This window comes from Betta splendens, chromosome 4 (assembly GCF_900634795.4).
Source record: "Betta splendens chromosome 4, fBetSpl5.4, whole genome shotgun sequence".
Classification (NCBI taxonomy): Eukaryota; Metazoa; Chordata; class Actinopteri; order Anabantiformes; family Osphronemidae; genus Betta; species Betta splendens.
The window spans coordinates 30,301,519-30,326,859 of NC_040884.2; the positions used below are offsets into that span (position 1 = coordinate 30,301,519).

General features: G+C 42.6%; 1 protein-coding gene and 2 long non-coding RNA genes across 3 annotated transcripts in view; 2 read left to right on the forward strand and 1 right to left on the reverse strand.

Annotated features, from left to right (window-relative positions):
- The first annotated feature begins 1,621 nt into the window (after positions 1-1,621).
- arhgap39 (Rho GTPase activating protein 39) overlaps positions 1,622-25,341 on the forward strand; it is a 48,477-nt gene continuing 24,757 nt past the window's right edge. The window contains 2 exon segments of the mRNA XM_029145974.3: positions 1,622-1,758; positions 21,324-21,740. Of these exon segments, the coding sequence (XP_029001807.1) occupies positions 1,748-1,758; positions 21,324-21,740 (428 nt within the window). The 5' untranslated portion in view covers positions 1,622-1,747.
- Positions 15,717-17,833, forward strand: LOC129603966 (uncharacterized). The gene is made up of 3 exons (XR_008694421.1): positions 15,717-16,261; positions 17,221-17,322; positions 17,558-17,833. It is a non-coding gene; the product is annotated as an uncharacterized LOC129603966 (long non-coding RNA).
- Positions 17,885-19,318, reverse strand: LOC129603965 (uncharacterized). The gene is made up of 2 exons (XR_008694420.1): positions 18,685-19,318; positions 17,885-18,253 (listed from the first exon to the last, which is right to left on the reverse strand). It is a non-coding gene; the product is annotated as an uncharacterized LOC129603965 (long non-coding RNA).

Sequence of the window (25,341 nt, forward strand, 5' to 3'; positions counted from 1 at the left end):
AATGTGTCCATGAAAAAATCCCAGCAAGGTTCCACTTGTACTGTTATTGTGTGTCTTTGTTTTTATCACATTTTGCTTAATTTGCTTCAGGAATGTAAAGGTGACCTGGTGGATCATGGGGTTGAGTATTTGCTCCCAGCTGATCCCTCCAATCGTGGCCTTGAGCAAGTCACATCACACTAGCTTCACTAGTGCCTCATGTGTGGCTGCTCACTGCTAGTCCTTGTCAAATGCAGAGAAAATAATTTCCCTAGGGATCAATAAAGTATGTCTATGTATGTCAAACAAAACTTTTACTACAATGTCCAAGTACAAAGACAACAAACGCTAAATCAGTCAGTTTCTAAAAACATAAAAGTCACAATTTAAATAACCAAAAAGGATGCTGTGATAGAAAAACACAAAGCAACACTGGCACATTGACCAACAACACAACACACAGGATGACACAAAGCAACAAAGTTCTACATGTACCAACAGGATATCAAGCAAACTGACAAGGTGGATGTTGGAAAAATACTGCATTTAATAATTGAAACATATTTTGCTGAAGCCTCGTTAGCTGTGCTATATCTTTGTAGTTTTCTCCCTTCTGCTCTGCAAGAAATAGGAAGTACCGGTGTGTAGCATCCTTATCTGATGAGCCCAATGCTTGCTTTGTGTAGGAAATATTTCCCGTGTTCTGTGTGACTATGCACCTCCCAGAATGCAATACATATTATGAGCTGAATCCTTGTCTTCTCTTCAGTGAGAGGAAGTTGCCTTTGTTGTAAACTGCTCACTCCTTGCAAATAAAATCCTTAAGAAGGTCTCAACTGATTGTGTCTGCTTTATTTAAGATTTTCAAAGGGAACTAACGATTTCTCTAACATAATTGGGGGCTCGTCCGGGATCCCAAGATCCTCGCTTTGTCGGGACATCGAGTCGGCGACCTGTGCACAGCCAGTTTTGGAACCTGCAGAAAATCCTGGGAGGTGAATTTCTGCCCAGGTCAGACGTCGGCTGGTGGTCCGTCAAGGCAAGGTGACGGGATCCTGAACCAGAGCCAGGACACAAATCAGGCGAGGATGAAAAATTAGAAGCTGTCGGAGTCTTGTGCTGGCTCTGTGTACTCCAAGTCATGTCAAGGGTGTCAAGGGTGCTCTGACCGTAGACATCCTTCTACATGGGCAACAATACCTAGAACAAAGTCCACCTATACCTGAGTTGTGTTATGAACCTGAGACCTCTGGTAACATCTCAGTCGCAGGGATCTTCTTTCAGGCTGATCTCCCACATCAGCATTAAGCAGATCAAGATGGAAGCTGAATATGTCTGTCAGTTGATGTGGAAGCGCCTTGGAGAAGCTAAAGGACATGTGGGTGGAGTGCCCTGCAGGTGGATAGATGGTTGAAGATGATGCTTGTAAAGAAACTTTTTCATGCATACATACTAAGCTTTCCCTAAACATGTCATTCTGGTTATTTAATCACCTTTGCTTGTGTGTCATGTAAGTGCGTCGCTTTTATTTCTATGCACGTGAACATTTATTCTTCATGACATAATATTGTGTTAACAAAATAGGCGTCTAGTGTACATCGGTAGGCTGCGAGCCTTTATTGTGAAGAACCAACCGGATGAGATAACCGGAAAACTTGACTGAGGTATTATAGAAGGAGTGACTCTTTGACTGCGGCGACCGCAATTTCGGCAACATGGGAGACATTGTGGAATTTATTCTAAGCGGATTTTAAGCGCAATCGGGAAAATGGCAGAGAGGTGAGTTTAGCAGCGTGGTCGCGGCATTTCTGTGATTGGCGTTCGCTGATTTATTCGACAGCTCATCTCGCTGCAGAGGGAGGCAGCCCGCCCGGCGACGAGGCTAGCGGCTGCCTGGTTGCGGTGCGAACGCTGCTGACTCGTAGCTAGCTTTCCACGGCTTCGCCCCCACGATCTAACAATTTTCATAGAGAAACCCGATGTCGGTTTCCCATCGGCTCGCTTGGTCATTGTACGCTCACGTCACTAATGTGAGCGTGGACATTAGCCCTGAATACTGGTCAAAGTGGAGGGCGGAGGCTGGACAGCTGGATGCTGATGCTGGTGCACCTGTCTGTCCAAATTGGCGTCTGTTCGCCGGAATGCGGCTAACCTCATTCTCCGGTTCAGCGCTAACGGCGACGGACGGAAGCTTCAGCATAGGCGGATGGGAGCGGTACGTTCAGACGCAGCACATTTGGACTAGATGGAGACAGAATTCGTGTCTCAGAATTCCTGGATTTATCCTAGTCGGCTCTCATCCAGCTGACTAGTGAACGCAACATCCTTAAAGTACGTTAAGGATTTTCATGTTCATATCCCCTACCTGTCAAATTCACGCTGTGTCTCAGCACATGACACAACAGCCATCTTCTGATTTGGTTCCCCTTTAGATGCAAACAGCTTGTGGAAGCTCTGTCCATTTTCAGATGCTCCAGCTGGAGAAGGGAGGTGGCGACAAACTCACCGTTGGTACCTGCTCAGAAGATGTTGATTTGATCCTCCGAAACGTTACCCTTGACTTTGGAGACTTATGAAATAATCTGTGTAATATTATTTCACAGCATTTAGAATATTTATAAATCTGAATCAATAATTTTTCATAATACTGAGCTGAAACTTTGAAATGCGTTCAGTAGTGTCACATTTTACTGTCATGTTCTCTATGCAGACAGTTATAACTTATTGACTGGATATTTGACTTAATGACTGTCATCATCCAGCTGGGGTGTCTTAATGGTTTGTAATGTAAGTAAAACAGGAGGAGCCCGTTTCTGTAGCTGCTCAAGGTGGAATCATAGTGTGAGATGACTTTGGACGGAGTCCAGCTTTGCAGGTCAGAGGTAACTGATGTTGGGGTCATGACCTGTTATCTGGAGCACACCAGGCACTATGTGACAGTCCTGCAAGCAGAACTGAGGCCTAATTACTCAAGCCACTCGTTATTGATGAGGCCAGAAGTACCGGATGACTGATGACAGCAGCTCCTCAGTTGTAGATGTGGAAGCATGTTATTGTCGGAGCTCCTGCTTCCTTCCTCAGTTTTATTCAGAAAGATGTTTGGTTTTCAGCATTTTCTGATGTGATACATTTTTGTCTAAATAATAAGTAAAATGTCAGTTAGTAAAAGGTAAAGAAATCAGGCTTTGTCCACACACACTCTCACTGGAATTTGGATTGTAATAATTTTAAAGCAAGCAAGTGAGTGAGTTTTGGACTGGCTTCATTGTCACCACCATTACTTTCATTTTTAGCCCTAGCTGTTTCTCACGCTGAGCCAAGGGATTTACTGAATGAATAACTCACATAACCCTCTTAACATGGTAATAATAGCAGGACAGGTCTGATCTCCCAATGGTTTACCAGCGAGTGACTATTTTACAAACTGGTGAACATTAAACTGCGTCACAGAAGCTGCGTGGCCCAAAGGCACATTAAACACCTAAATGAAGACGGGTAGCTGCCATAGAATGTCTGCTTACACTGTTACATACAGAAGTGTTGTTTGAAATATAAGTCCACTTTTTCTACATACTGGTCTTTTTTTCTGATTCTAGGCCTCATCTAGACATGCATGTCCTCCTTTCTTCACATTAGGTCCTTTCCAAGAACTGTTGAATTGTTGAAACCAGCTGTTGAACTGACTTAAATCTGTTGTCCGTCAAAACTTGTCAAGGTGATGGGAAGAACTCTGTACAGATGAAGGACTTGGGACCCTGGATCTAGATACATGTCTAACTAGTTTTTAGTCATGTCATGTCCTGGACCAAGCCTTTGGTGGATTTTTCTGTTGGCCGTGCGTATAAATAGTGTGGGTGGTAGTTGGGTGGTGGCAGCTGCTGTTCAGACCTGAGTCTCGGCTTGTGTCTATGTAGCTCTGTTGGGTCACAGCGAGTGCACACCATGCACCTCTATTGTCCAGCCTAATAGTACAGTAGCTCTAAGGAGAAGATGTGTTTGCGTCCAGTGGCAAAAGAGAAAATAGATGAATAAATCAAATCTTCTACTGCCTCCGATTCCTTGTCTGACCCATGTTGAACGTGAGGCCATCCATACAGCCTCCATTCCCCACCACATGCTTCTGGCCAGCAGCCAGATTGACATCTGATCTCTAGCTACAGGGTGGGGCCCTAAACACGGCAGCACGTGGCTGTAATATTGATATTTATAATACTCATCTGTCACACACATTTTGGTCTGACATGGCTCTGGGTCACCATGGGCCTGAGGCCGGGAAGGCTTCTACTTAAACCTCCTGTTGTTCTTAACGGTGATGCCTGTGATGTAAACGCGTTACCTGCACATGTAAGGAAAACATTCTGCTGTCTGCTCAGGCTAATCACAGTCCTCTAGCACAGCATGTGTAACAGCAACAGGCTGTGATTGTCCACGTTCTGCTTTTGCTGTGAGTCATATGTGGCTTTGAGTGTGCATAGTGCAGCATATGGAGATGGATCCTGAAGAGCAGGCTGTTGGTGAGCTGTTACTACAAACAGGGGAGTTGTGTGTTGTATGTCAGCTAACAGCCACCCTACGGGAAAGCTCATTTCCGCCGCTTGTATCGGTGATCTTGCCCTTTCGGTCATGACCCAAAGCTCATGACCGATCATAGGTGAGGTGAAGAACGTAGGTCAACCGGTAAATTGAGAGCTTGGCCTTTTGGCTCAGCTCCCTCTTCACCACGATGGACCGGTACACCGGCCACATTACTGCAGCCACCGCACCAATCCGTCTGTCAATCTCACGCTCCCTGCTTCCCTCACTTGTGAACAAGACCCCAAGATACTTGAACTCCTCCACTTGGGGCAGGAACTCTCCTCCAACCTGGAGAGAGCAAGCCACCTTTTTCCGGTTGAGAACCATGGCCTCAGACTTGGGGGGAACTGATTCTCATCCCAGCCACTTCACACTAAGCTGCAAACTGCCCCAGCGCACGCTGGAGGTCCTGGCCTGATGAAGCCAACTGGACAACATCATCTGCAAAAAGCAGAGACGCAATTCTGTGGTCCCCAAACCAGACCCCTCCATAAAAAAAATGAACAGAACCGGTGACAAAGGGCAGCCCTGCCGATGTCCAACATGCACCGGGAACAGGTATGGCCAACTGCCGGCAATGCCGGAAAACCACATTGTTCCTCCTGTATTCGTGGTTTGACTATTGGCCGAATTCTCCTCTCCAGTACTCTAATGTAGACTTTCCTGGGGAGGCTAAGAAGTGTGATCCCCCTATAGTTGGAACACATTGTGAAGAGGGACAACCACCCCAGTTGTCCAGTCCACAGGAACTGTCCCCCTCGTCCACATGATGTTGCAGAGCTGTGTCACCCAAGACAGCCTCACAACATTCAGAGACGTGTGGTACTCGCGAGAGATCTCATCCGCCCCACTGCCCTGCCACCGAGGAGCTTACAAACTACCTCGGTGACCTCAGCCTGGGTGATAGGCAAGTCCACCTCTGAATCCCCTGCCTCTGCTTCCTCAGCAAAAGGCGTGTCGAGGGGGTTGGGGAAGCCTCAAAGTGGTCCTTCCACCGTCCGATAACATCCCCAGTCGACGTCAACAGCTCCCCACCTCCACTAAAAACAGAGTTGGTGAAAGACTGCTTCCCCCTCCTGAAGCGTAGAACGGTTTGCCAGAATCTCTTTGAGGCCGAACAATAGTCTTCCTCTGTGGCCTCCCCGAACTCCTCCCAGATAAAAAAAAATCTAAATAAGCAGACTGTAGTCAGTGCCTGTGTTTAGAGATAAACTCCCCAAATCGTTCACACATTTTGTCTATCTCCAGAATGTGCAACTCAACAAAGTTGCTGTGCAGACATACATGGCAGAAACTAATAAATGTCAAATCCGCGCAGCCGCTGTGCCTGTGACGTCATTTTGGATATATGAAATTCGAATTGTACCTAGGTAGAATGTAGTTGTGGATATCTGAAATTCTCTTTCTGCCTACGCGAAACTGAATTGTGGATATCCAAATCTCCCATACTATTTTGGATATCTAAAATACAACTAGAAAAAGCATTTCCATAAGAAAATGCACAGTGAATGCTTCCAAGCTGAAAATATTCCTGAAGAGTTGCTGAAAGTAACTGAAACATTCAAAACAGATGAAATAGCTCAATCATGTAAAGCATAGTTGAATGTATCTAAGGAGAAATAGGAATTGATTAAACAGTGCTGAATATTTGCAGAAGAAGCGGAAGTAGTTCAATTTCATATGGAGGAAACACAAAAAAGATTTGCTGAAATTAACAAACTGCTGAAAATCAATTAATTAATTTGTTGAAATATAGCCAAATATATCAAAATGGCTAAATATTGTAATTAAATAGTTTTAATTTCAAGAGCTGAATGAGTAGCTAAACGTTTTGGAAATATTGATTACGGCTTAAATTTGCTTCAGAACAAGTATTTGGATTTGAATTGATAAAAGTTGAAGCTTTGAAGGAAGTGTGTGCAGATAATTGCTGAACAGTAAAATAGTTTCATTAACTGGTTATAATTAACTAGTCAAATTCACAAAAGCGACATTTAGGCTAAATAATTAGATTGGTGCTTTTATTTTGAAAGTAATTTGAGGAAGTGTGTGTCCTAACTTGGTAAACTGGAAAAAGCGCTCATTAAGTTGTCCTAAATAACAAAAAAGCAGTCAAAAGCAGAAATCAAAAAGGTTTAGAGCTTAGTTAGTTGCACTAAAAGTTTAGTATTCTTATTTTGAAATGACTTACAGGAAGCTTGTGTGAGTAATTGTTAAATTGTTTCATTAACTAGTAATAATAAACCAGTAATTACTGGTATAGACTTATTGCTGAATTTGAATTGACCATTCAAAAGCAGAATTTATTCTATTAAAGCAAAAAAAAAAATGGTTTAATGCTTTTATTTTAAAACGATTTAGAGATGTGTGTGTTTATAGCTAAACTTTAAAATAGTCTTATGGTTTAGCTGGAACAGGCTTGTTCCAGCTAAACCATAATAGATATCACAAAAATTATTTCATTTTACGAGTCCCAAGTCTTCAATGAGCAAATGGTGTGAATTTTATGTTTGAGGACAAATGTTTGTAGCCGCAGTCGCAATTTCAAAATACTTCTCCTCTTGTTTTTCTCCCCAGACGTCTGCCGAAAATTATCATTAGAGTCTATGGGAGAATTTCGGGATCTCTCTGCGCTTTGAGGTTGATAGCGACTAAAGTATAGGTCTGAGAGTAAAGCCAGACACATCATTAGAAAGAAGACAAGTATGACTACGATTTAGTGAAATAATTACATTGATAGAGGGAAAATTGTGTCCGTAGTGACGAGTTAAAGACAGAAGTTCTATCTTAAAAAAACGTCCCCTTGCACTCTGGCTGTGACATCACGCACTCTAAATAACCCAATACACACTAATGGAAAAGATGAAAATTGACCAAAAACCACCCAATATTTAAACTGCTATAAATCAGAAACTATTAAAGATATTTTAACGATTTCTGGAAGATTAATAGTTGAATAGTAGAAGATTATTCTACTATCTACTTATTGAAGATTATTTTGTAGTTTAAATGGTGTCTGTAGCCTAAAGTATGCGGAAGTAGTTAAAGCTGAAATTACACAAAGCTGAAGAGAATTTGAAAAGTTGTTCCCATTCATTTCAATGGGAAAAAAAAGTTTAAAAAAAGCTTAATAACTTGAAAAATATGAAACATATGAATGAGAAAAGTAATAGCACACTTCTCCTTAAAAAGCTGAACATTTTGATATTGGAATCGTTTCTGTAGCTGAAAGTATGCGGGACTAGTTAGATGCAGAAAACGGGGGGAAGAAAAATAATAATAATAATAATAAAGCTTAGAAAAAACAATACAGTGAATGCTTTGCAGCATTCACTGTGATTACGGATAGTCGATTTAAGTGTTTTATTTTAAAACGGCGCATGTGAAAACCTTTGCCAGATATCTATATTGTCTTTGTTGATATCTGAAAAGGAATTTTACCTAGTCAAAACTTAAATTGTAGATATCTGGAACTACATTTTGCCTAGTCAAAAGTTTAATTACAGATATCTATAATAAAATTACAACTAGTAATAAGTTAGTTTGAGATATCCAAAATTGTATTTTAGATATCTGTAAAATGCGGTGAATTATAGATATCTGTAATTGCAATTGTGCCTAGGCAAAAAGGAATTACGGATATCCAAAATACTAATTGTGCTTAGGCAGAATGTAGTTGTGGATATCTCGAATTCCTTTACAGGCGTTCGCTGACTGCGAATATGTCTTCCAGGTTCAATGAGGCCTCCCGCACGCCTTCTAGGAGCGCTTCGTCTGATACTGGGGGAAAAAAGAGACAGACAGAGTTTATTACAATAGAACTGTCGGAATAAAAGACGATATAATTATGTTTCACAATATCCATACACTGTCGAGACTGTGATTGGTCCTTGGTGGCGGATGAATCGCCGTGTCTTTTTAGAAAAGATAAAAACGCTCTTATTTTCAACACATCGCAGGCTCAAATGTTGATCAACCTATATTATGTAATAACTGACCGAGGAATCTAAGGACCGATCCGCTCAGGAAGGGAATAGAACATGTTATAATAGAGTGAGACAAGTATACGATGGGAAGGGAAGGAATGGTTATAGGTATGAGGGCAGCGGGAATGAAAGATTTGTGTTTGAGAAGTGTGCTGGAAGTTGGAGGATTAGGGAGAGGGGTGGAAGCCTTGTTTGAGAAATTGACGGTTGGCGGTAGTGCAACAATAAGGATGCAAGCTGCCGTTAAACGCAACAGAAGAAGTAGAAGACAAAGTGAGCGCACAGGGATCACCTGCCATGGCTGCGGTTTTACAAAAACTTGGTAAGTGGATGAACTCACTTTGACTAAAGCTGCTTCGAGAGATAAAAATTCATTGTAGTTGTCATTCATTAGTTGTACTGATGTTTGTAGATGCTTTAAAAAGATACGTGGTGAGAATGTTGGTTCAACTAACTATCAGCTATCAGCACACGCAGGCTATCATAGACAACCAATTTAATTAGCTTAAAATTCAGTAGTTTTTGCGCAGAGGCAGGGTTTTCAAGTTGTTAATTTCAGTGATACATGTAAAAGAACAGAATGTTCGTGCCATCACATAAATAAGCAAACCCTTAATGTGAATCACAGTTAGAGATGTATGTATGGCGTCTATATATATATACACACACACTCTATTCTCACCCTCCGCGGGTGGTCTCATCCACTTTCCAAGGGTCCTCTACCAGAGGCCAGGGACCTTGAGGGTTCTCCGAGGTATCCTTGCTGTTCCTAGGACTGCACTTTTCTGGAATGAGATGTCGGATGTTTTTCCAGGGATCTGTTGTAGCCACTCCTCCAGTTTGGGGGTCACTGCCCCCAGTGCTCCGATCACCACAGGTACCACTGTGGCCTTCACTTTCCAAGCCTTCTCCAGTTCTTCTCGGAGCCCTTGGTATTTCTCTAGTTTCTCATGTTCCTTTTTCCTGATGTTGCCATTGCTTGGTATTGCCACATCCACCACTGCGGCTTTCCTCTGCTCTTTGTCCACCACCACAATGTCTGGTTGGTTCGCCATTACCATTCTGTCATTCTGGATCTGGAAGTCCCACAGGATCTTGGCTCGCTCGTTCTCTACCACTTTGGGAGGTGTTTCCCACTTTGACCTTGGGGTTTCCAGTCCATACTCTGCGCAGATGTTCCTGTATACTATGCCAGCCACTTGGTTATGGCGTTCCATGTATGCTTTCCCTGCCAGCATCTTACACCCTGCAGTTATGTGCTGGACCGTCTAAGGGGCCTCTTTGCACAGTCTACACCTTGGGTCTTGTCTGGTGTGGTAGATCTGGGCCTCTATGGCTCTGGTGTTCAGGGCCTGCTCCTGTGCAGCCAGGATGAGTGCCTCAGTGCTGTCCTTCAGCCCGGCCCTTTCAAGCCATTGGTAGGATTTGTTGAGATCAGCCACTTCCGTTATGTTCCGGTGGTATATCCCATGCAAGGGCTTGTCCTCCCATGATGGTCCCTCTTCCAGCATCTCATCCTCTGTTCTCCACTGCCTGAGACATTCACTCAGCACGTCATCTGTTAGGGCCTTATCCTTGATGTACTTATGGATCTTGGATGTTTCATCCTGCATAGTGGCTCTCACGCTCACTAGTCCTCGGCCTCCTTCCTTGCGGCTAGCGTACAGTCTCGGTGCTGGTTTTGGGGTGGAACCCTCCATGCATGGTGAGGAGCTTTCGTGTCTTAACATGTGTGGTCTGTATCTCTTCCTTTGGCCACCTTATTATTCCTGCAGGGTATCTGGTCACTGGCAAGGCATACCTGTTTATTGCCCGGGATATGTTCTTGCCATTGAGCTGGCTTCTTAGGCCTTACTCGTTTGAGGTATTTGGCTGTTGCCGCATTTAAGGTTGCCGTTCGCCTGTGGTATTCCAAGGTACTTGTAACTGTCCTCAATGTCTGCTATTGTTCCTTCGGGGAGTGAGACCCCTTCTGTGTGGATTACCTTGCCTCTCTTTGTCACCATCCTCCCACATTTCTCGAGTCCGAATGACATCCCAATGTCCGAGCTGTAGATCCTGGTGGTGTGGATCAGTGAGTCGATGTCTCGCTCGCTCTTGGCGTACAGCTTGATGTCATCCATGTAGAGGAGGTGACTTATGGTGGCCCCGTTCCGGAGTCGGTATCCATAGCCAGTCTTGTTTGGGGGTTCAGACCTATGCAAAACAGAAGTGGGGACAGTGCAAATTTTATGGATACTTGGGCAAGTGGCTTCCCACTGGCTTCAAGGGTGGTTCTCCATAACGTCATCGAGTTTGCAATGAAGGCTCTTAGAATTCCATTGATGTTGTACAGCTCCAAGCATTCAGTGATCCATGTGTGTGGCATTGAGTCATAGGCTTTCTTGTAGTCGATCCAGGCTGTCCACAGGTTGGTGTGTCGCACTCTGCAGTCTTGGGGCGACTGTTCTGTCTACCAGGAGTTGGTGTTTGGCTCCTCATTATCAGGATCGTTCGCCCTTCAGTTAGCCATTCAGGGTGGGTCCCATCCCTTAGCAGCTAGTTCATTTGGCGCTGTGATAATCACTGGATTCTGTTCAGGGAGGGTGCTGTGGTCTTCCCTCAGATCCACCAGCCACTGTGCATCACTGTTGTGTGACGCCTGTTTCTCCCATATGCCTTTCCAGTACTGTTCAGTTTCCAGCCTTGGTGGGTCTGCTCTGCTGTTATTACCCTGCCATTGAGAGTACTTTCGCAGGTTGTGTTGAGAACAGCCGGTTTATTCGTCTGGTTTCGTTGTCTCTGGTGTATCTCTTTAGGCGGCTGGCCAAGGCTTGTAGCCTTTGCTTGGCAGTTTCGAGTGCTTCAGGTATGGGCACCTGGCTGTACCTCTTGGGCATCGGTCTTTTCATTGCACCTCTCTGGTGCGCTCTTATAGCACTTCTAGGATCACTAATGCTGAAGCGTATAACAGCTCATTGGTTTCTGTAATTGTTGTGGTAGGGGTTGCTCTCAATGCTGCATTCACATCTTCCATGAGACTTCACTTAGCCGTTGTAGTTGGCCTCGGTGGGGTGGGGTGTGTGGCAGATATGGGTGTGTGGTGCATAATAGAGAGAGATGATGAGAGATATGAGAGAGAGATAGAGAGAGTAGAGAGAGTAGATAGAGAGAGAGATAGAGAGAGAGAGAGAGAGAGAGAGAGACACACACACAGACAGATAGAGACAGAGACACACACACACACACACACACACACACACACACACACACACCACACACACACACACATATATATATATATATATATTATATATATATATATATATATATATATATATATATATATATATATATATATATATATATATATATATATACTATAAATTGTTTTTTGTTTTCCTTTTTAAAAAATGTATGGTTATTTATGGTTATTCCTTTTTAAAAAATGTATGGTTATTTAAGTGGTAAATTTAAATCAGCTATTATTAGATTATAACTATTTAGATCAGCTTTGCTTTACAGCTGCTGCATGTGTGCCGGCTGTAATTCCAACCCCAGTTGCTGTACCATAGCCAGATAAGGGCCATCTTCTAAACCAGATGTCAGCTGTAAAACTGGTGGATCTGGGCCAGATCTGGTCAGGACTTGGTTTGCCATTTAGCTGCTGCCTGTGAGCCAGCTTCGGACCGTAATTACAAGCCAAATTTGGGCCGTATGAAAGTAGTTGCCATATTAAGGTTGAATGAAAACAGTGCTAGATGTGTGCTTAGTGTGGAGTAGATCCACATCGTGTCTCCATCCATTCAGACTGTGAGCAAAACACACAGACCCACTGCTGCATCCTCTGGTATGCAGCCGAGCTAGAGCTAGCTAGCTTGGGTGGAGAGGGGTCCAGTTGTCTTGTCCTAAGACAGAGGCCAACACAACCTAGTGGAAGCTCTGGTACTGCATGGACCGTGTTTATGTTTAGAATGGAGGATACGTACTCCCCTCCCCCTCCTTCCCCGGGCCCCATTGGCCCTTACAGGAGCACGGATAAGGCCATTAATTGAAACAAAGCATTGAGAGAAAGCAGAGGCCTGAGTCCTGCTGGGGCTCAGCCAAGAAGGAAGAATCACCCCAGTAGCATCAGGATAAGGAATAGAATTCATAGCCATTATGCTCGAGATGTGAATCTTCTTTGCTTGGGGAAAAATGTCTCACCATTAGCTCATGGTTGTTTTTTACAATAAATTCGTGAAGCAGGTTTTCCAGTTGTGGCCTGGTGAGAAGACATCTGTTCTTGCTCTGCTCAGATGACTGCGCTGCACAAGTAGTTGGTCACCTGTCCTTCAGTTTGTGAAATAAGTTTGACATCTCAGTAACAGGCAGAAAAGGCTTCTCCTCCACTCCTCACATTTGCTCTGTAAAAATGCAAGTTGCACACATGGCTTCAGATGCCTAAAACTAAAACATTATCAAATATAAATACATTTTCATGACTTTCAGGTGTTTTGTTTTAAATTGTATTCATTTAATAAAGCCCAGACAACGTTTAACAGTAAAAGTATATAAATTGGTGTTGTTGCCACTGTATTTAACACCCTTTTTGCAGATTGTACAGGTTGCCATTATTTAATTTTTTACTTGAAAATATAACCACGCTGCTACTCTTCCTTGCTTCCATCCTTCTTCGTCTGTGTCCTTGCCTGCTTTTTTTTGCTGGCCTGAGTTGCTGAGTCACGTAAGATCACAAAGCAAGAGGGAGGAAGGGTGGGGGTGTTGGTGTGTGTCTGCTTTGCTCTGGCATATGGCGCACAGGCACGCTACACACAGGCCCTTAGGGATGCAGACAGACAAGATAGTTAGGTTGCATCTTTGGTTGAATTTTTACTCCTCTGCACTGCTGCCATTTTTTTTCCAAAGTAATGATATTTTTGTCGGGGTATTGATCAATGTCAATACTAGCGTTGGTAGTAGGGCAACATGGGCTTTCTACATCTTTAATGATGACTGGCTGCCTCTGACCTCAGCATCACAAGGGACAAAAATCATGATCATTAGTGTTACACCAGCAGTTTGCTGTTTGTTGTGAGTGAGTGAGGCACAAGGTGATGGATGAGAACTTGAGGGTCATCCCGACCACCTCCTAGGTGGACAGACATGGTGAAGGTCACATGACCTGCACTCACACACAGACATAACAATAAGACAGAGGTGGACACACAGTCTTGCCACGGGGAGAATAAACCATCTTTAGTGTGTTGGTCCTTGGAACAGTGAATGTGGGTTCATACCAGGCAGCAGCATACACATACATTTATCATGTAATAGGACCTGCACATGGTCGTATTACACTAATGATGATATGCATGTTTAGTTGTTGACCTGGTTGTCTGTGAGTTGTAGCTTGGCTGTCTCCTCCTTTGTCTGGTGTGAAGTGATTATTATTTATTTATTTGTGTAGTCTTTAAGAGTTCTGCACCTACTGTATTGTCCTCAACTCATCAGCCTAGGTTTAGGCTGTGACGTTGGTATGTAAGACACATTTCTGTTGCTCTGCTGTCGGGGGAGAGTAGCAGGTAGGGAGGCCCGTAGGTCCTTTCATGCCTGGAGGGACAGTTTACTGAAGGTTTGCATAATTAGTGTATCCTAACATAAAAAGTACCTGCAGTTTGGTCTTTGATTGTTTAATTAAAAACAGCCAGAGCTTCTCTTTACTGCTGCTCTCCTCTTGCTTAATTTAATCAAATGTCTCTATTTTGAATTAGACATTGATGAGCCACATGCAATGCAGCACGGTGGTGCGGTGGGTAGCACTGTCACCTCACAGCTAGAAAGTCCTGGGTTCGATTTCGGGTGCATTTCTGTGTGGAGTTTGCATGTTCTCCCAGTGTTCGCGTGGGTTCTCTCTGGGTTCTCCGGCTTCCTCCCGCCGTCAAAAAAACATGTTGATTGGTCATGCTAAATTGTAGATGTGAGAGTGGGTGTGAATGGTTGTTTATATATGTGTGGCCCTGTGATGAACTGGCGACCTGTCCAGGCTGTACCCCGTCTCTCGCCCATAGCCAGCTGGGATAGGCTCCAGTGACCCCACGTACGGTATTAAGCAGAATAGAAGATGGATGGAAGAGCCACATGCTGTAGAACTGAAATGAGCATCAACAGAAGCTGCCTGTCCCTCCAGCAGCTTACTCAACATCCTGGTAAAGATTTCAGGTGTATTTGGGAAGAATAAGGAACCTGGCTTTAGGTTAAGACAGCGGTGCTTTAATTGCCACAGGCAGCTGCTGTAAAAATAACAAAAGTCGCATTCCAACTGATTCAAAAGTGTTTTTTGTGTCCAGCAGAGGGCAGTGGTAAACTTTAGTGTGGCCCTACAGAACTACAGTAGACCTATCCAGTAGTATCTTATTTACAGTTACAACATGGATGACACTGGCTAACAAAGCTACAGTATGCTGATCAGACAGCATGTCTTTCCAGCAGCTGCAGGGTTAGTCAGTATAGACATAATAATTAGCATAAGTTTATCCTTTCTTTTACATAAACAAAACATAGGTCACAATAGTTCCCTGGAGCAGATGAATAATGCTACAAAAAAGGGCAATGCATGACCTGTTTGCAGGGCGTGTGCTGTGGTCAGGGACACTTACATGGGTGTTTGTGGGTCGTTACATAGTCTGCGTTACATAGTCTGTCTTTTACAGTGTCAGATAAGATCCCAGTCAGTGGTGCAGTTAGAGATGAGAAGGGAATGACTTCAGTTGAGCCCATAGACAATCAGATTAACTGAAGGTCTGAGTTTGATAATCTGTAATGCCACTGAGGTCTAGTTTGAATGACAGTGCTGTTCAGTGCAGGATTGATATTTTTCCTGTTTTTCGCAGCATAATTTCAATCTGTGGAGCAGTTGTAGCAGTACCTGCTAAAAATTATTATGATTAATTTTCAATTTTGCTGTCTGATGGTGAAGACAGTCTGCCCCGACTTCCGGCTTCCTAATAATATTACCTAGAGGGGACATGTATAGACTGAACAGAATAGGACTAAGCACAGAACCCTGTGGTATTCCATAGGTAATTCTTGTGCATGTGGAGGATTTGGCATTAACATGAACAAACGGACAAAAAATGCATCGTGCCGGCAGTATCTTGGTAGAATAACCCGGCGCTGAACTGGTATTTTAAAGGGCCCATATCATGCAAAATCCACTTTTTAGACATTTTGGAGCATCCCTATGACTCTATGGGTCACATATACACACACTGAGCACGGTAGAAATGCATTTCCTGCTTTTTTCACATTTTGAAAACGTAAATTTTCTCATCCAATGAAAACAGCCACGACCTACTCTGAGGCCGTGTCCCAGTTGTCGTCACACTGGTTGAAAGTTCTCCTTGCAAATCCTGAACCACCACCCCCACAATGATCCCGAACCAAAACTGGACTTCCGCCATTTCCCCCCTCTCACTCACCGTGAACAGACCAGCACGGCAGCGCCCAAGTCCTCCCATAGAAATAGTTCGGTTCTTAGGTGTTCTAACCAACACCAAAGTCTCTTCACTTTACCAAGGGATCAACAAGTGAGGATTTGTGGGTCACTTTTATTATTTTTAACGGACCGGTGCCAGAAACACTGCCTCAGCATTTATACGTATGTGCATTTCAAACGAGGGTGCGTACAATGCTGGATTTGTTTCACGGCTCCTGTTGGAAAAAAAGGACCTATTCCTAAAGTCCGTCATCCACTCACTGCAGTAAGTACATGCTTGATATTTATAATGTTTTAAAATGTTAGTTTGTCCGTTTAAAATGTAGTAACCTATGTGTGGGGCAAGTTACTAGCTAGCTATGCTAACGGCTACAGCCAGTCGACCGAGCCTTTGTCCCCTTCAAATGTGCTCATGTGGGCTCCTGCAGCCACACACCTGTGTGGAGAAAAGCTAATGACTAACGGCATCGAGCGGCTACGGGCAGGGAGCGGTGGGGTCTAGCGTCTGTCCTTTTTCTGTAATCACATACACCTGCGGGGGAACAGCTGATCGTTATCGCCCTTCCAGCGGCGACAGACAGGAAGCGGTGGATCTAGCTCGCTGTAGTAAGTTTGTGCTTGATACTTGTGATATCTAAATATGTTAGTTGGGTCTGTTTAAAATGCAGTAACCCACATGTGAGACAAGCTAATCGCTAGCGTCGCTAACGGCTACAGTGAGTCAACTGAGCCTTTGTCCCTTTCAAATGTGCTACTCTGAGTTGGTGCAACCACACACCTGTGTGGGGAACAGCTAATAGCGATGGGCCTTCGATCGGCGACAGGCAGGAAGCGGTGGATCGAGCTTTTTGTCCTGTTGATGTGCTGCCGCTCCTGTTTGTGTTGCGTTAGCCGTTAGCATGCCTTTAGGCCTTTGCACTTTAGAGCTACAGCTGGTCGATCGCTACAAAAAGAACCTGCAGATGAACGCGGTTATGTTTATTACCCCGTCCTGTCCAGCCTAAATCAACTTGTGATTTGGGGTTATGTCATTGTTCTATCAAATTCTAACATGATTAGTTGGAATGATTACTGTGTTGTGTTTCAAGCTTAGTTGCTAATTAGTCACATCTCTACAATACCTGCTGCTTATCTGGTCAGTTACCGATAGCTTGTACCATAGCCATTATATTTGTAGGACCAATACAATTTACAGTAAATGTAACAGTCTTTTCTATACTGTAGGAGGGCAAATCCCAGTTACCTACATGCAAGGAGGCTGTCAAACAGAGAAATCACTGCAGACTGTTGGTACACAGACATCTGCTGCCCAGCTCAGGAGTGAAGGTATGTAAGTTTGTATGTACCAACAGTAAGATAGGTAATAGAAGATTTTAATTGGTATATACTGTTTAGATTTTATATTTGAATTGTAACAAGTGTTTATCTGTTGTTTTAGCACAGACAGGCCTGTCCTCTTGTTTGGTTTAATTTTTTGTCTGGTATTGTGTGTTCTTACATTAGAGAAGGTTTTGACCTACATAATAATGAACATTTCACTAATCTACAATTCTGATTGCAGTACCTTTTGTTTTGATGAGGTGATAATGAGGACAGCCACAGCTTCCATCTGGTAGAGGACTGCTTCCGCTCAGTCTTCCAAATAGTGATGAGAACAAGGATCACCACATCTCCCTGTTTACCCTACTTTCATGCATTTCGTCTGCAAGGCCCTGCAAAAGCTTCTCCTTCGTCCTCAAACCCCCAGACTTCTTAATTAACTCAGTAACCTATACATTGCACATTGGAGTGTGAAGGTAACAGTTTGTTCTAGCTTTGGAGTAGTGGTGTATTTTTTTGGTTTACAATAAAGTTGGCTTTTAACTATTATGTATTTCACTGAACTCTGTTTCTGAAGGGAAAACACTTTTATTTAGGAAATCATAGTATTGAAATTACATGTTTTTCTCTTTCTAATATGGTAAGCTATAAAGTTGAAGCGGCCATAAATAAAACGCATATAAATTATATATAAATAAAGTTAAAAAAATTCTTAATGAGTGTTGCACTCACAAAAAACACATTTTTACTCAAACGGTAAAGGAGTTATTCTACAGGTGGTCTACATCAATCATACTATGAGTGTTTTAGTGTTTTATCCATCAGGAAACTGCCTTCATCTACAACCCAAGCATGAAGAGATGGCAACTCAGATTCTTCACCCCAGGAATCCTCAGCACCAGCTCACTAGCCTCTGTAGACAAGATACCTGTAACAACTTCAGATACAGAGACATATTACTGTCAGATTTATCAAGAATGACAAAAAACATAATTAAAAGCAGTAAAAATATGTTAGGTCAATATATAATTTTAACCAATGCTTTTTGTTCCCAGGTAGGTCATGCAGTGATTGCTCTAAATATTAATGCACATTTTTTAAATAAAATTGTCAGAGCAGCAGCACAAGTAAGACAAAAACAGTGAAATGTGTAAATGTAAAATGTATTTATATTATTTCAGCTATGCTCTCAAACTTATTTATTTGTATAATGTAAGCTAAAGTAGTGTTTTCTATTAACGAGAGTTTTCCAGGTAAGTCGTGTTGTGAATATTGAAGCTGCACACGCCATTTAGCATTCGCATTAGCAACCGCTAGTCGCTTTGCAAATTACATAAATCAATTAAATTGAAGTAAATGCGACATTACCAATGAGACACATCTTGCATCAGCCGAAATGTGGTGACTTCAACAGCCTCCTCTTCAGCTTCAGGGTCAGATTCGGGATCGTAGACGTATGGTTCTACTACGCTACGAATCAGCTGACTAATGTCGTGCAGTTCTGTAGTGGGTCTTCTTCTTCTGTGGAGGATTGCGGTGGATTGCATTCTCAATGTCGCACTACTGCCACCTATTGTATCCTAACCGTGCGGTGGCTTGTATCCATGGAGCCAATTTAAAAAAAAAACAACAAAAAAGGTATGCGCTTCCGCACAGAGGTGTGGTGAGCAGCTTCGCTTGCGACACGCCCAGAAAACACAGCGTTTGCTGATGGGGAGTGAGAACCACATATTGACAGGGGCAGTGTGGACGATCTAAAGGGTTTTATGGGATGAAAATTTACAGAGACCTTACTGAGACATTAAAGTCTAATATTTTTTAGAATGAAAAGCATGATATGACTCCTTTAAGGTTTCTGGCGAGTAATTTAAGAGTCTCAAACAAAGCCCTGTATGGGTGGGTTGCGCTGGACTGTAAAATTGATTCCCACTTCAGCATCATTAGCCAAGTTTGTCCTGTCTGCATTGGTAATTTTCAGTCTTAAAAACAATAGTGTGTTATTCAGATCAATATATTTTTCACCATCAGCCGGCACATAAAATTCATGGGGACCTCTTTCTGTTATGGAGGAAATAGGCGAGATTTCAACATAGCAAGTGGTTTTCTCTTCTCATCTCTATGAACCGAGGATAGACATAGGCAGCGACTGAACTGCAACTGAACAGAGTTGATCTCTGATCTGACAAGTAGTAACAAAACATTAGCATGTCTAGTCGCCTCTACAAAGTAGGGGAAAGGGATGTGAAGTTTGCCTTTGCAACTTTGAACAAACATGAGACGCTGTGTTTACGGTGCAGATTGAGTTCCAAATCTATTGTGTGTTTTCACACAGATATTGTGATAAATGTCATTCCGGTGAAGTGTATTGTTGTGGTTTACTCCCAGATTAAAAGTTAAAATATCTCTTTAGGTACAATCACATTTTGGGGAACGGTGGAAGTATTAAATACTAAATAAATCATAGACCTTTGGAGGTCTTTTTTCGTTGTTAAACTGCTTGTTAATATTTCCATTACAAGTCTTCAGAGCATTTACACATGCATACATTTCCGTGTATTGCACTCACTCTGTCTGGACAAATGACTTCGAACGCGTTTTATTCAGTCAATGATTGCTCGCTTATGCAAACCTTAAGCCATTAAGGTCTGTGTAAGTTTTAAGAGTTTGATGTCTCCACCAAATTTAAAGCTTAGGTAACGAGAGAACTACGGTAGAATGGTAGTTTCAAACTTAAATAAGCTGCTGTAGTGGCAGATGCACTGCATTGGAGGCTTCTAAACAATGTTGCACCACCTGATGCTTAAAACAAGACTGGCATCCTGACTTTTTTCCGCCCGCTGCAGGATTAAAGATCCTTGGTCGGCGACGCACTCGTTGCGCCATGGTGTACTGCAGTGATACTGCAGTGAAAACTGTAGTCACTTTGAACTGCTACCACCGTAGCAACTGTGATCATAAAGACAAGTTGCCAGGTGTCTGTTTCTGGGCAATTAATTTATCCTTTTTAAAGGTTTGGATCTTAAAGCTAGTGTTTACTAGCTTGATATACGTCTATAACTCTCCCTGTGAAGTTTTACCAACATTGAGAGAGACTGCTGGGACACTGGGACAGAGCCTGTCTCTGAGGCTGCCAACCAAACTAGGTCATTTGGAAAACACACAACCAGTTATGGCCAATTAATCCCACAGTCTCCAATAGATCGCTGTTTTCAGCCTTTTCTGCTTCGTTTGACAAGCATTCAGTCCGACAACTCATGTACCAGTTGTTTGTCTCTTACACACAGCTAGTAGTTGTGCCTGCCTTGGGTAATGATTTGCATTGGCAGATACCGTGACCCTACACTGTAGGAAATATTTGTGAGAATGACAGAAAAACTGTCAAATAACATTATAACACTGTAATACTCATGTTATTACTGTGATGCACTAATTACTCCTGTTATAGTATGTAGGAAACACATAATCTCACTATTAACATAAAAAGTAAAAAAGCGGGTAAATAGTGTATTATTATTAAATATTAAATTATTCTTAGCGGTTTTTATTAGATATTATTATTATTTATATTCTTATTTATTTGTTAAAATTTATTATTTTAATAATATTAAATTTAGAATTTGACACCATAGTTCACTGTTTATACTGTTGTTAGTTGTCATTTCCATCACACTGTGTCGAGCTCAGATTATATTTAGGTTCTAGGTAATTGTTGCTAAGCACAAATCTTTTTCCAGTCGTTATCTGTTCACGTTCTAGATGCTAATGACATTGTGATGAATTTATAAAGTAGCTGTTTTGTTTGTTCTTTAAGAATATTTAATTGTTCAAAATACAATACTTTAGTACAGGTTAAAACCTGATTGAAGTTTTTCTTTTAATTGAAGTTGGTTTGGTTTGCGGTAAAACAATCTATTATATATATTTCTTTGCATTTTATCATGACTTATATTTCTTTGCATTTTATCATGACTTGACCAGCTTAATCAAAGCTCCCTGTTTTCCTGCAGGTTGGAGTGGGTGGAGATCATTGAGCCTCGCACACGGGAGCGAATGTATGCCAACCTGCTGACGGGCGAGTGTGTGTGGGACCCACCGCAGGGTGTTCGCATTAAGCGAACTGGTGACAACCAGTGGTGGGAACTCTTTGACCCCAACACCTCACGCTTCTACTACTACAACGCCTCCACCCAGCGCACAGTGTGGCACCGCCCTCAGGGCTGCGACATCATACCACTGGCAAAACTGCAGACCCTGAAGCAGCATACCGATGTCCCCAATCCCCGACCTGCAAGTGGAGGAGGAGAGAGGGTGTCAGCCGACAACAGCCCAGGGCGCAACAGTGGGGTCAGCCGAGATGGAAGCACATCTTCCTCACTTGACCAGGAGCTGTCTGAAAAGCAGGGCAGCAGAGAGGAGGCAGACAGGTAAAATGCTGTCTGATGAGTCTTTAGTCTAAATGTTTTAACAAAGCACTGTTGAAGAGAGCCATCAAATCAACCTAATCTTAGTTTTAAGTGTCCAACAGTGCAGAACAGGTTTTTAAGCTTTGAAGTTTAAAATTTAGGAAAATACGCTAAAAGAACAATATCATTACAATACAATATTATATATAGTATATAGTTTCATTGGTCACTCTAGATTTCCCGTGAGTGAGTGAGTGAGTGAGTGAGTGAGTGAGTGAGTGAGTGAGTGAGTGAGTGAGTGAGTTAGTTAGTTAGTTAGTTAGTTAGTTAGTTAGTTAGTTAGTTGCCCTGTGATGGACTGGCGACCTGTTCAGGGTGTACCCTGCCTTTTGCCCGTAGATTGGGGCTGGGCTGGGTTCGGCTCCGGCGACCCCGCGTAAGGAATTAGGGGTAGAAAATGGATGGATGGAAAACATTAACCGTGGGGAATGAGGAAGGCTTGAGGCCAGGAGATGATGGGGCCAGCACTAACCATTTTGGCACCCTAGCACCTAGGTCCTAAAAAACTTCCACAACAAAGCTTCAACGACATGAAGAATAATAATAAGGTGTACAAACAATACAAAACAGTGTAATATAATAGAGCTCTGCAACCTTTGTGTTCCGTTTTTATAAGTCAGTCCCACTGACTGCAAACACAGCTTTTTTTCTTGATAGATTACATTTAAAATTGCACACAACTGGCAAAGGTATCTATGGTATCATCAAATGATACCTGTCCAGCAACCTTATTAAAGCAAGTCATATTACACTACAGACAGAGAGACTGCATCATGCTATCTCTTTAGCTAAAGACTGTGCCTCAATTTTTATCATCAGATCTATGGTCTCTCACATCCAAAAGTGCATCTCTGAATTTTGCAGCCTAGTATCTATCTCAGCCTTTACGCTGTTGATTCGACTTTGCCACCTAGTATCTGACCAGGATTTCAGGTTTATGTCAAAATGTTTTTTCAAATGAACCATCTGAGTGGAGGCAGACAACAGTGTGAAAAGCTTCTGCAGGTAGTAGAGATGGGAAGTTTGATTCTTTTAACTGACTCGGATTTCTAACTCACGAACAGTAAAGTGAACTAATCATTTCGAGTCAATCGTTCATTTCGTTCATTTACAGCAGGAGTGCTGTGGAAGTTGTAAAAATGGTCACGGATTTCAAAAGCTATATACTGAAGTCAACATGATTTGTTTAGGCTGACAAATTATAGTCACAAAATGCCACAAGCAATTCAAACCATGTGAAAACCTAGCAAATATACACCACATTAAGGTGATTAACATTAACGTGTCCTGCATCTTCCCTGCCATTGTTGTCTAAGAGCGTAGTTCCATAAAATGCTTACATTTTTTTACATTTTTACATTTAACACACTTTACATTATATACACAATAACACTACACACATCTACAAGAATCAAAGAAAACTAATTAATTAAGATTCCATGAAAAAATAATGTATGTCCGGCAGGTGACAAATAAATGAACTTCAGATATCAGACATTCATCATTCATTTCCTTGTTTATCAGTCCACACAGCCCAATAGCTGATCTACAACTGTCACGTGACAAACGAATGAAAATGACTCCTTCCAAGTCATATAAAAGATGCGTTTATATTAAACGAATCGTTCACGAACGACACATCACTAACAGGTAGCCAAAGTATCCAGTGGCATCTGCAGAGCTTTTGCCGCATCAGCTACCATCAGATCTACTGTGTGCACCGCATGGCAAAAATAAAGCTCTTCAATTCATTTCAAGAAGTCTGGCTGTGACTCTCTTTCTATTCCCTTTCATATCTGCACCATTATCTCTATCTCTATTATGCCCTTTACAGTCCTGAAGTAGATTTGAGCTCTTTCAGTAACTGAATGATGGCCACAAACCTAGTTAGGACCAGTTCCTTCCATGATGTCATGTGCCTCCAATGTTCTGGACTGTTCTCATGACTTTTGAGTATTTCACTGCAATTCTTCCAGTCATTAACCATCATTATCCAGTCATCAATTTGAATGTTTTTAGGGGAGGAGAGCTAGCAACAGAAGTATAAACTGTTATTTTTTATGGAATACACCACCCAACTTGTGTTGATTTTCTCTTCATTTACTAATTGTCTGTGAAAGTGGTGATGATGGCAACTTCTCTGGTCTTCTCTTTTTGCTCCTTTTTGCTCGAAGCCAGATTATGCATGTGTATATATATATATATATATATCATAAACATATATATATATATATATATATATATATATATATATATATATATATATATATATATATATATATATATATATATATATATTTCCTTGTTTATCAGTCCACAGATATATATCAGTCCACAGATATATATGCTGATATAACCTTTGGCTAACCAAAGGGCGAACGATCCTGATAATGAAAGATCCCTCAAAGGGTACAGTCCCATCCAACTACCGGCCAATAACCTGTCTCTCCACAACATGGAAGCTCATGTCAGGCATTATCGCAGCTAAGATAACTGGGCACATGGGTCAAACCATGAGCGAAGCACAGAAGGGCATTGGTAAGGACACCAGAGGAGCCAAACTCCAACTCCTGGTTGACAGAACAGTCGCCCAAGACTGCAGAGTGCGACACACTAACCTGTGCACAGCCTGGATCGACTACAAGAAAGCCTATGACTCAATGCCACACACATGGATCACTGAATGCTTGGAGCTGTACAACATCAACAGAACTCTAAGGGCCTTCATTGCAAACTCGATGAGGTTGTGGAGAACCACCCTTGAAGCCAATGGAAAGCCACTTGCCCAAGTATCCATCAAATGTGGCATATACCAAGGAGATGCACTTTCCCCACTGCTGTTCTGCATAGGTCTCACCCCCCTCAGCCAAATAATAAACAAGACTGGCTATGGATACCGACTCCGGAACGGGGCCACCATAAGTCACCTCCTCTACATGGATGACATCAAGCTGTACGCTAAGAATGAGACATTATCGACTCGCTGATCCACACCACCAGGATCTACAGCTCAGACATCGGGATGTCATTCGGGCTCGAGAAATGTGGGAGGATGGTGACAAAGAGAGGCAAGGTAATCCACACAGAAGAGGTCTCACTCCCAGAAAGAACAATAGCAGACATTGAGGACAATTACAAGTACCTTGGAATACCACAGGCGAACGGCAACCTTGAACAGGCAACAAGGAATGCGGCAACAGCCAAATACCTCCAACGAGTAAGGCAAGTCCTAGGAAGCCAGCTCAATGGCAAGAACAAATCCCGGGCAATAAACAGCTACGCTCTGCCAGTGATCAGATACCCTGCAGGAATAATAAGGTGGCCAAAGGAAGAGATACAGACCACAGATGTTAAGACACGAAAGCTCCTCACCATGCATGGAGGGTTCCACCCCAAATCCAGCACCCTGAGACTGTACGCTAGCCGCAAGGAAGGAGGCCGAGGACTAGTGAGCGTGAGAGCCACTATCCGGGATGAAACATGCAAGATCCATAAGTACATCAAGGATAAGGCCCCGACAGATAACGTGCTGAGTGAATGTCTCAGGCAGTGGAGAACAGAG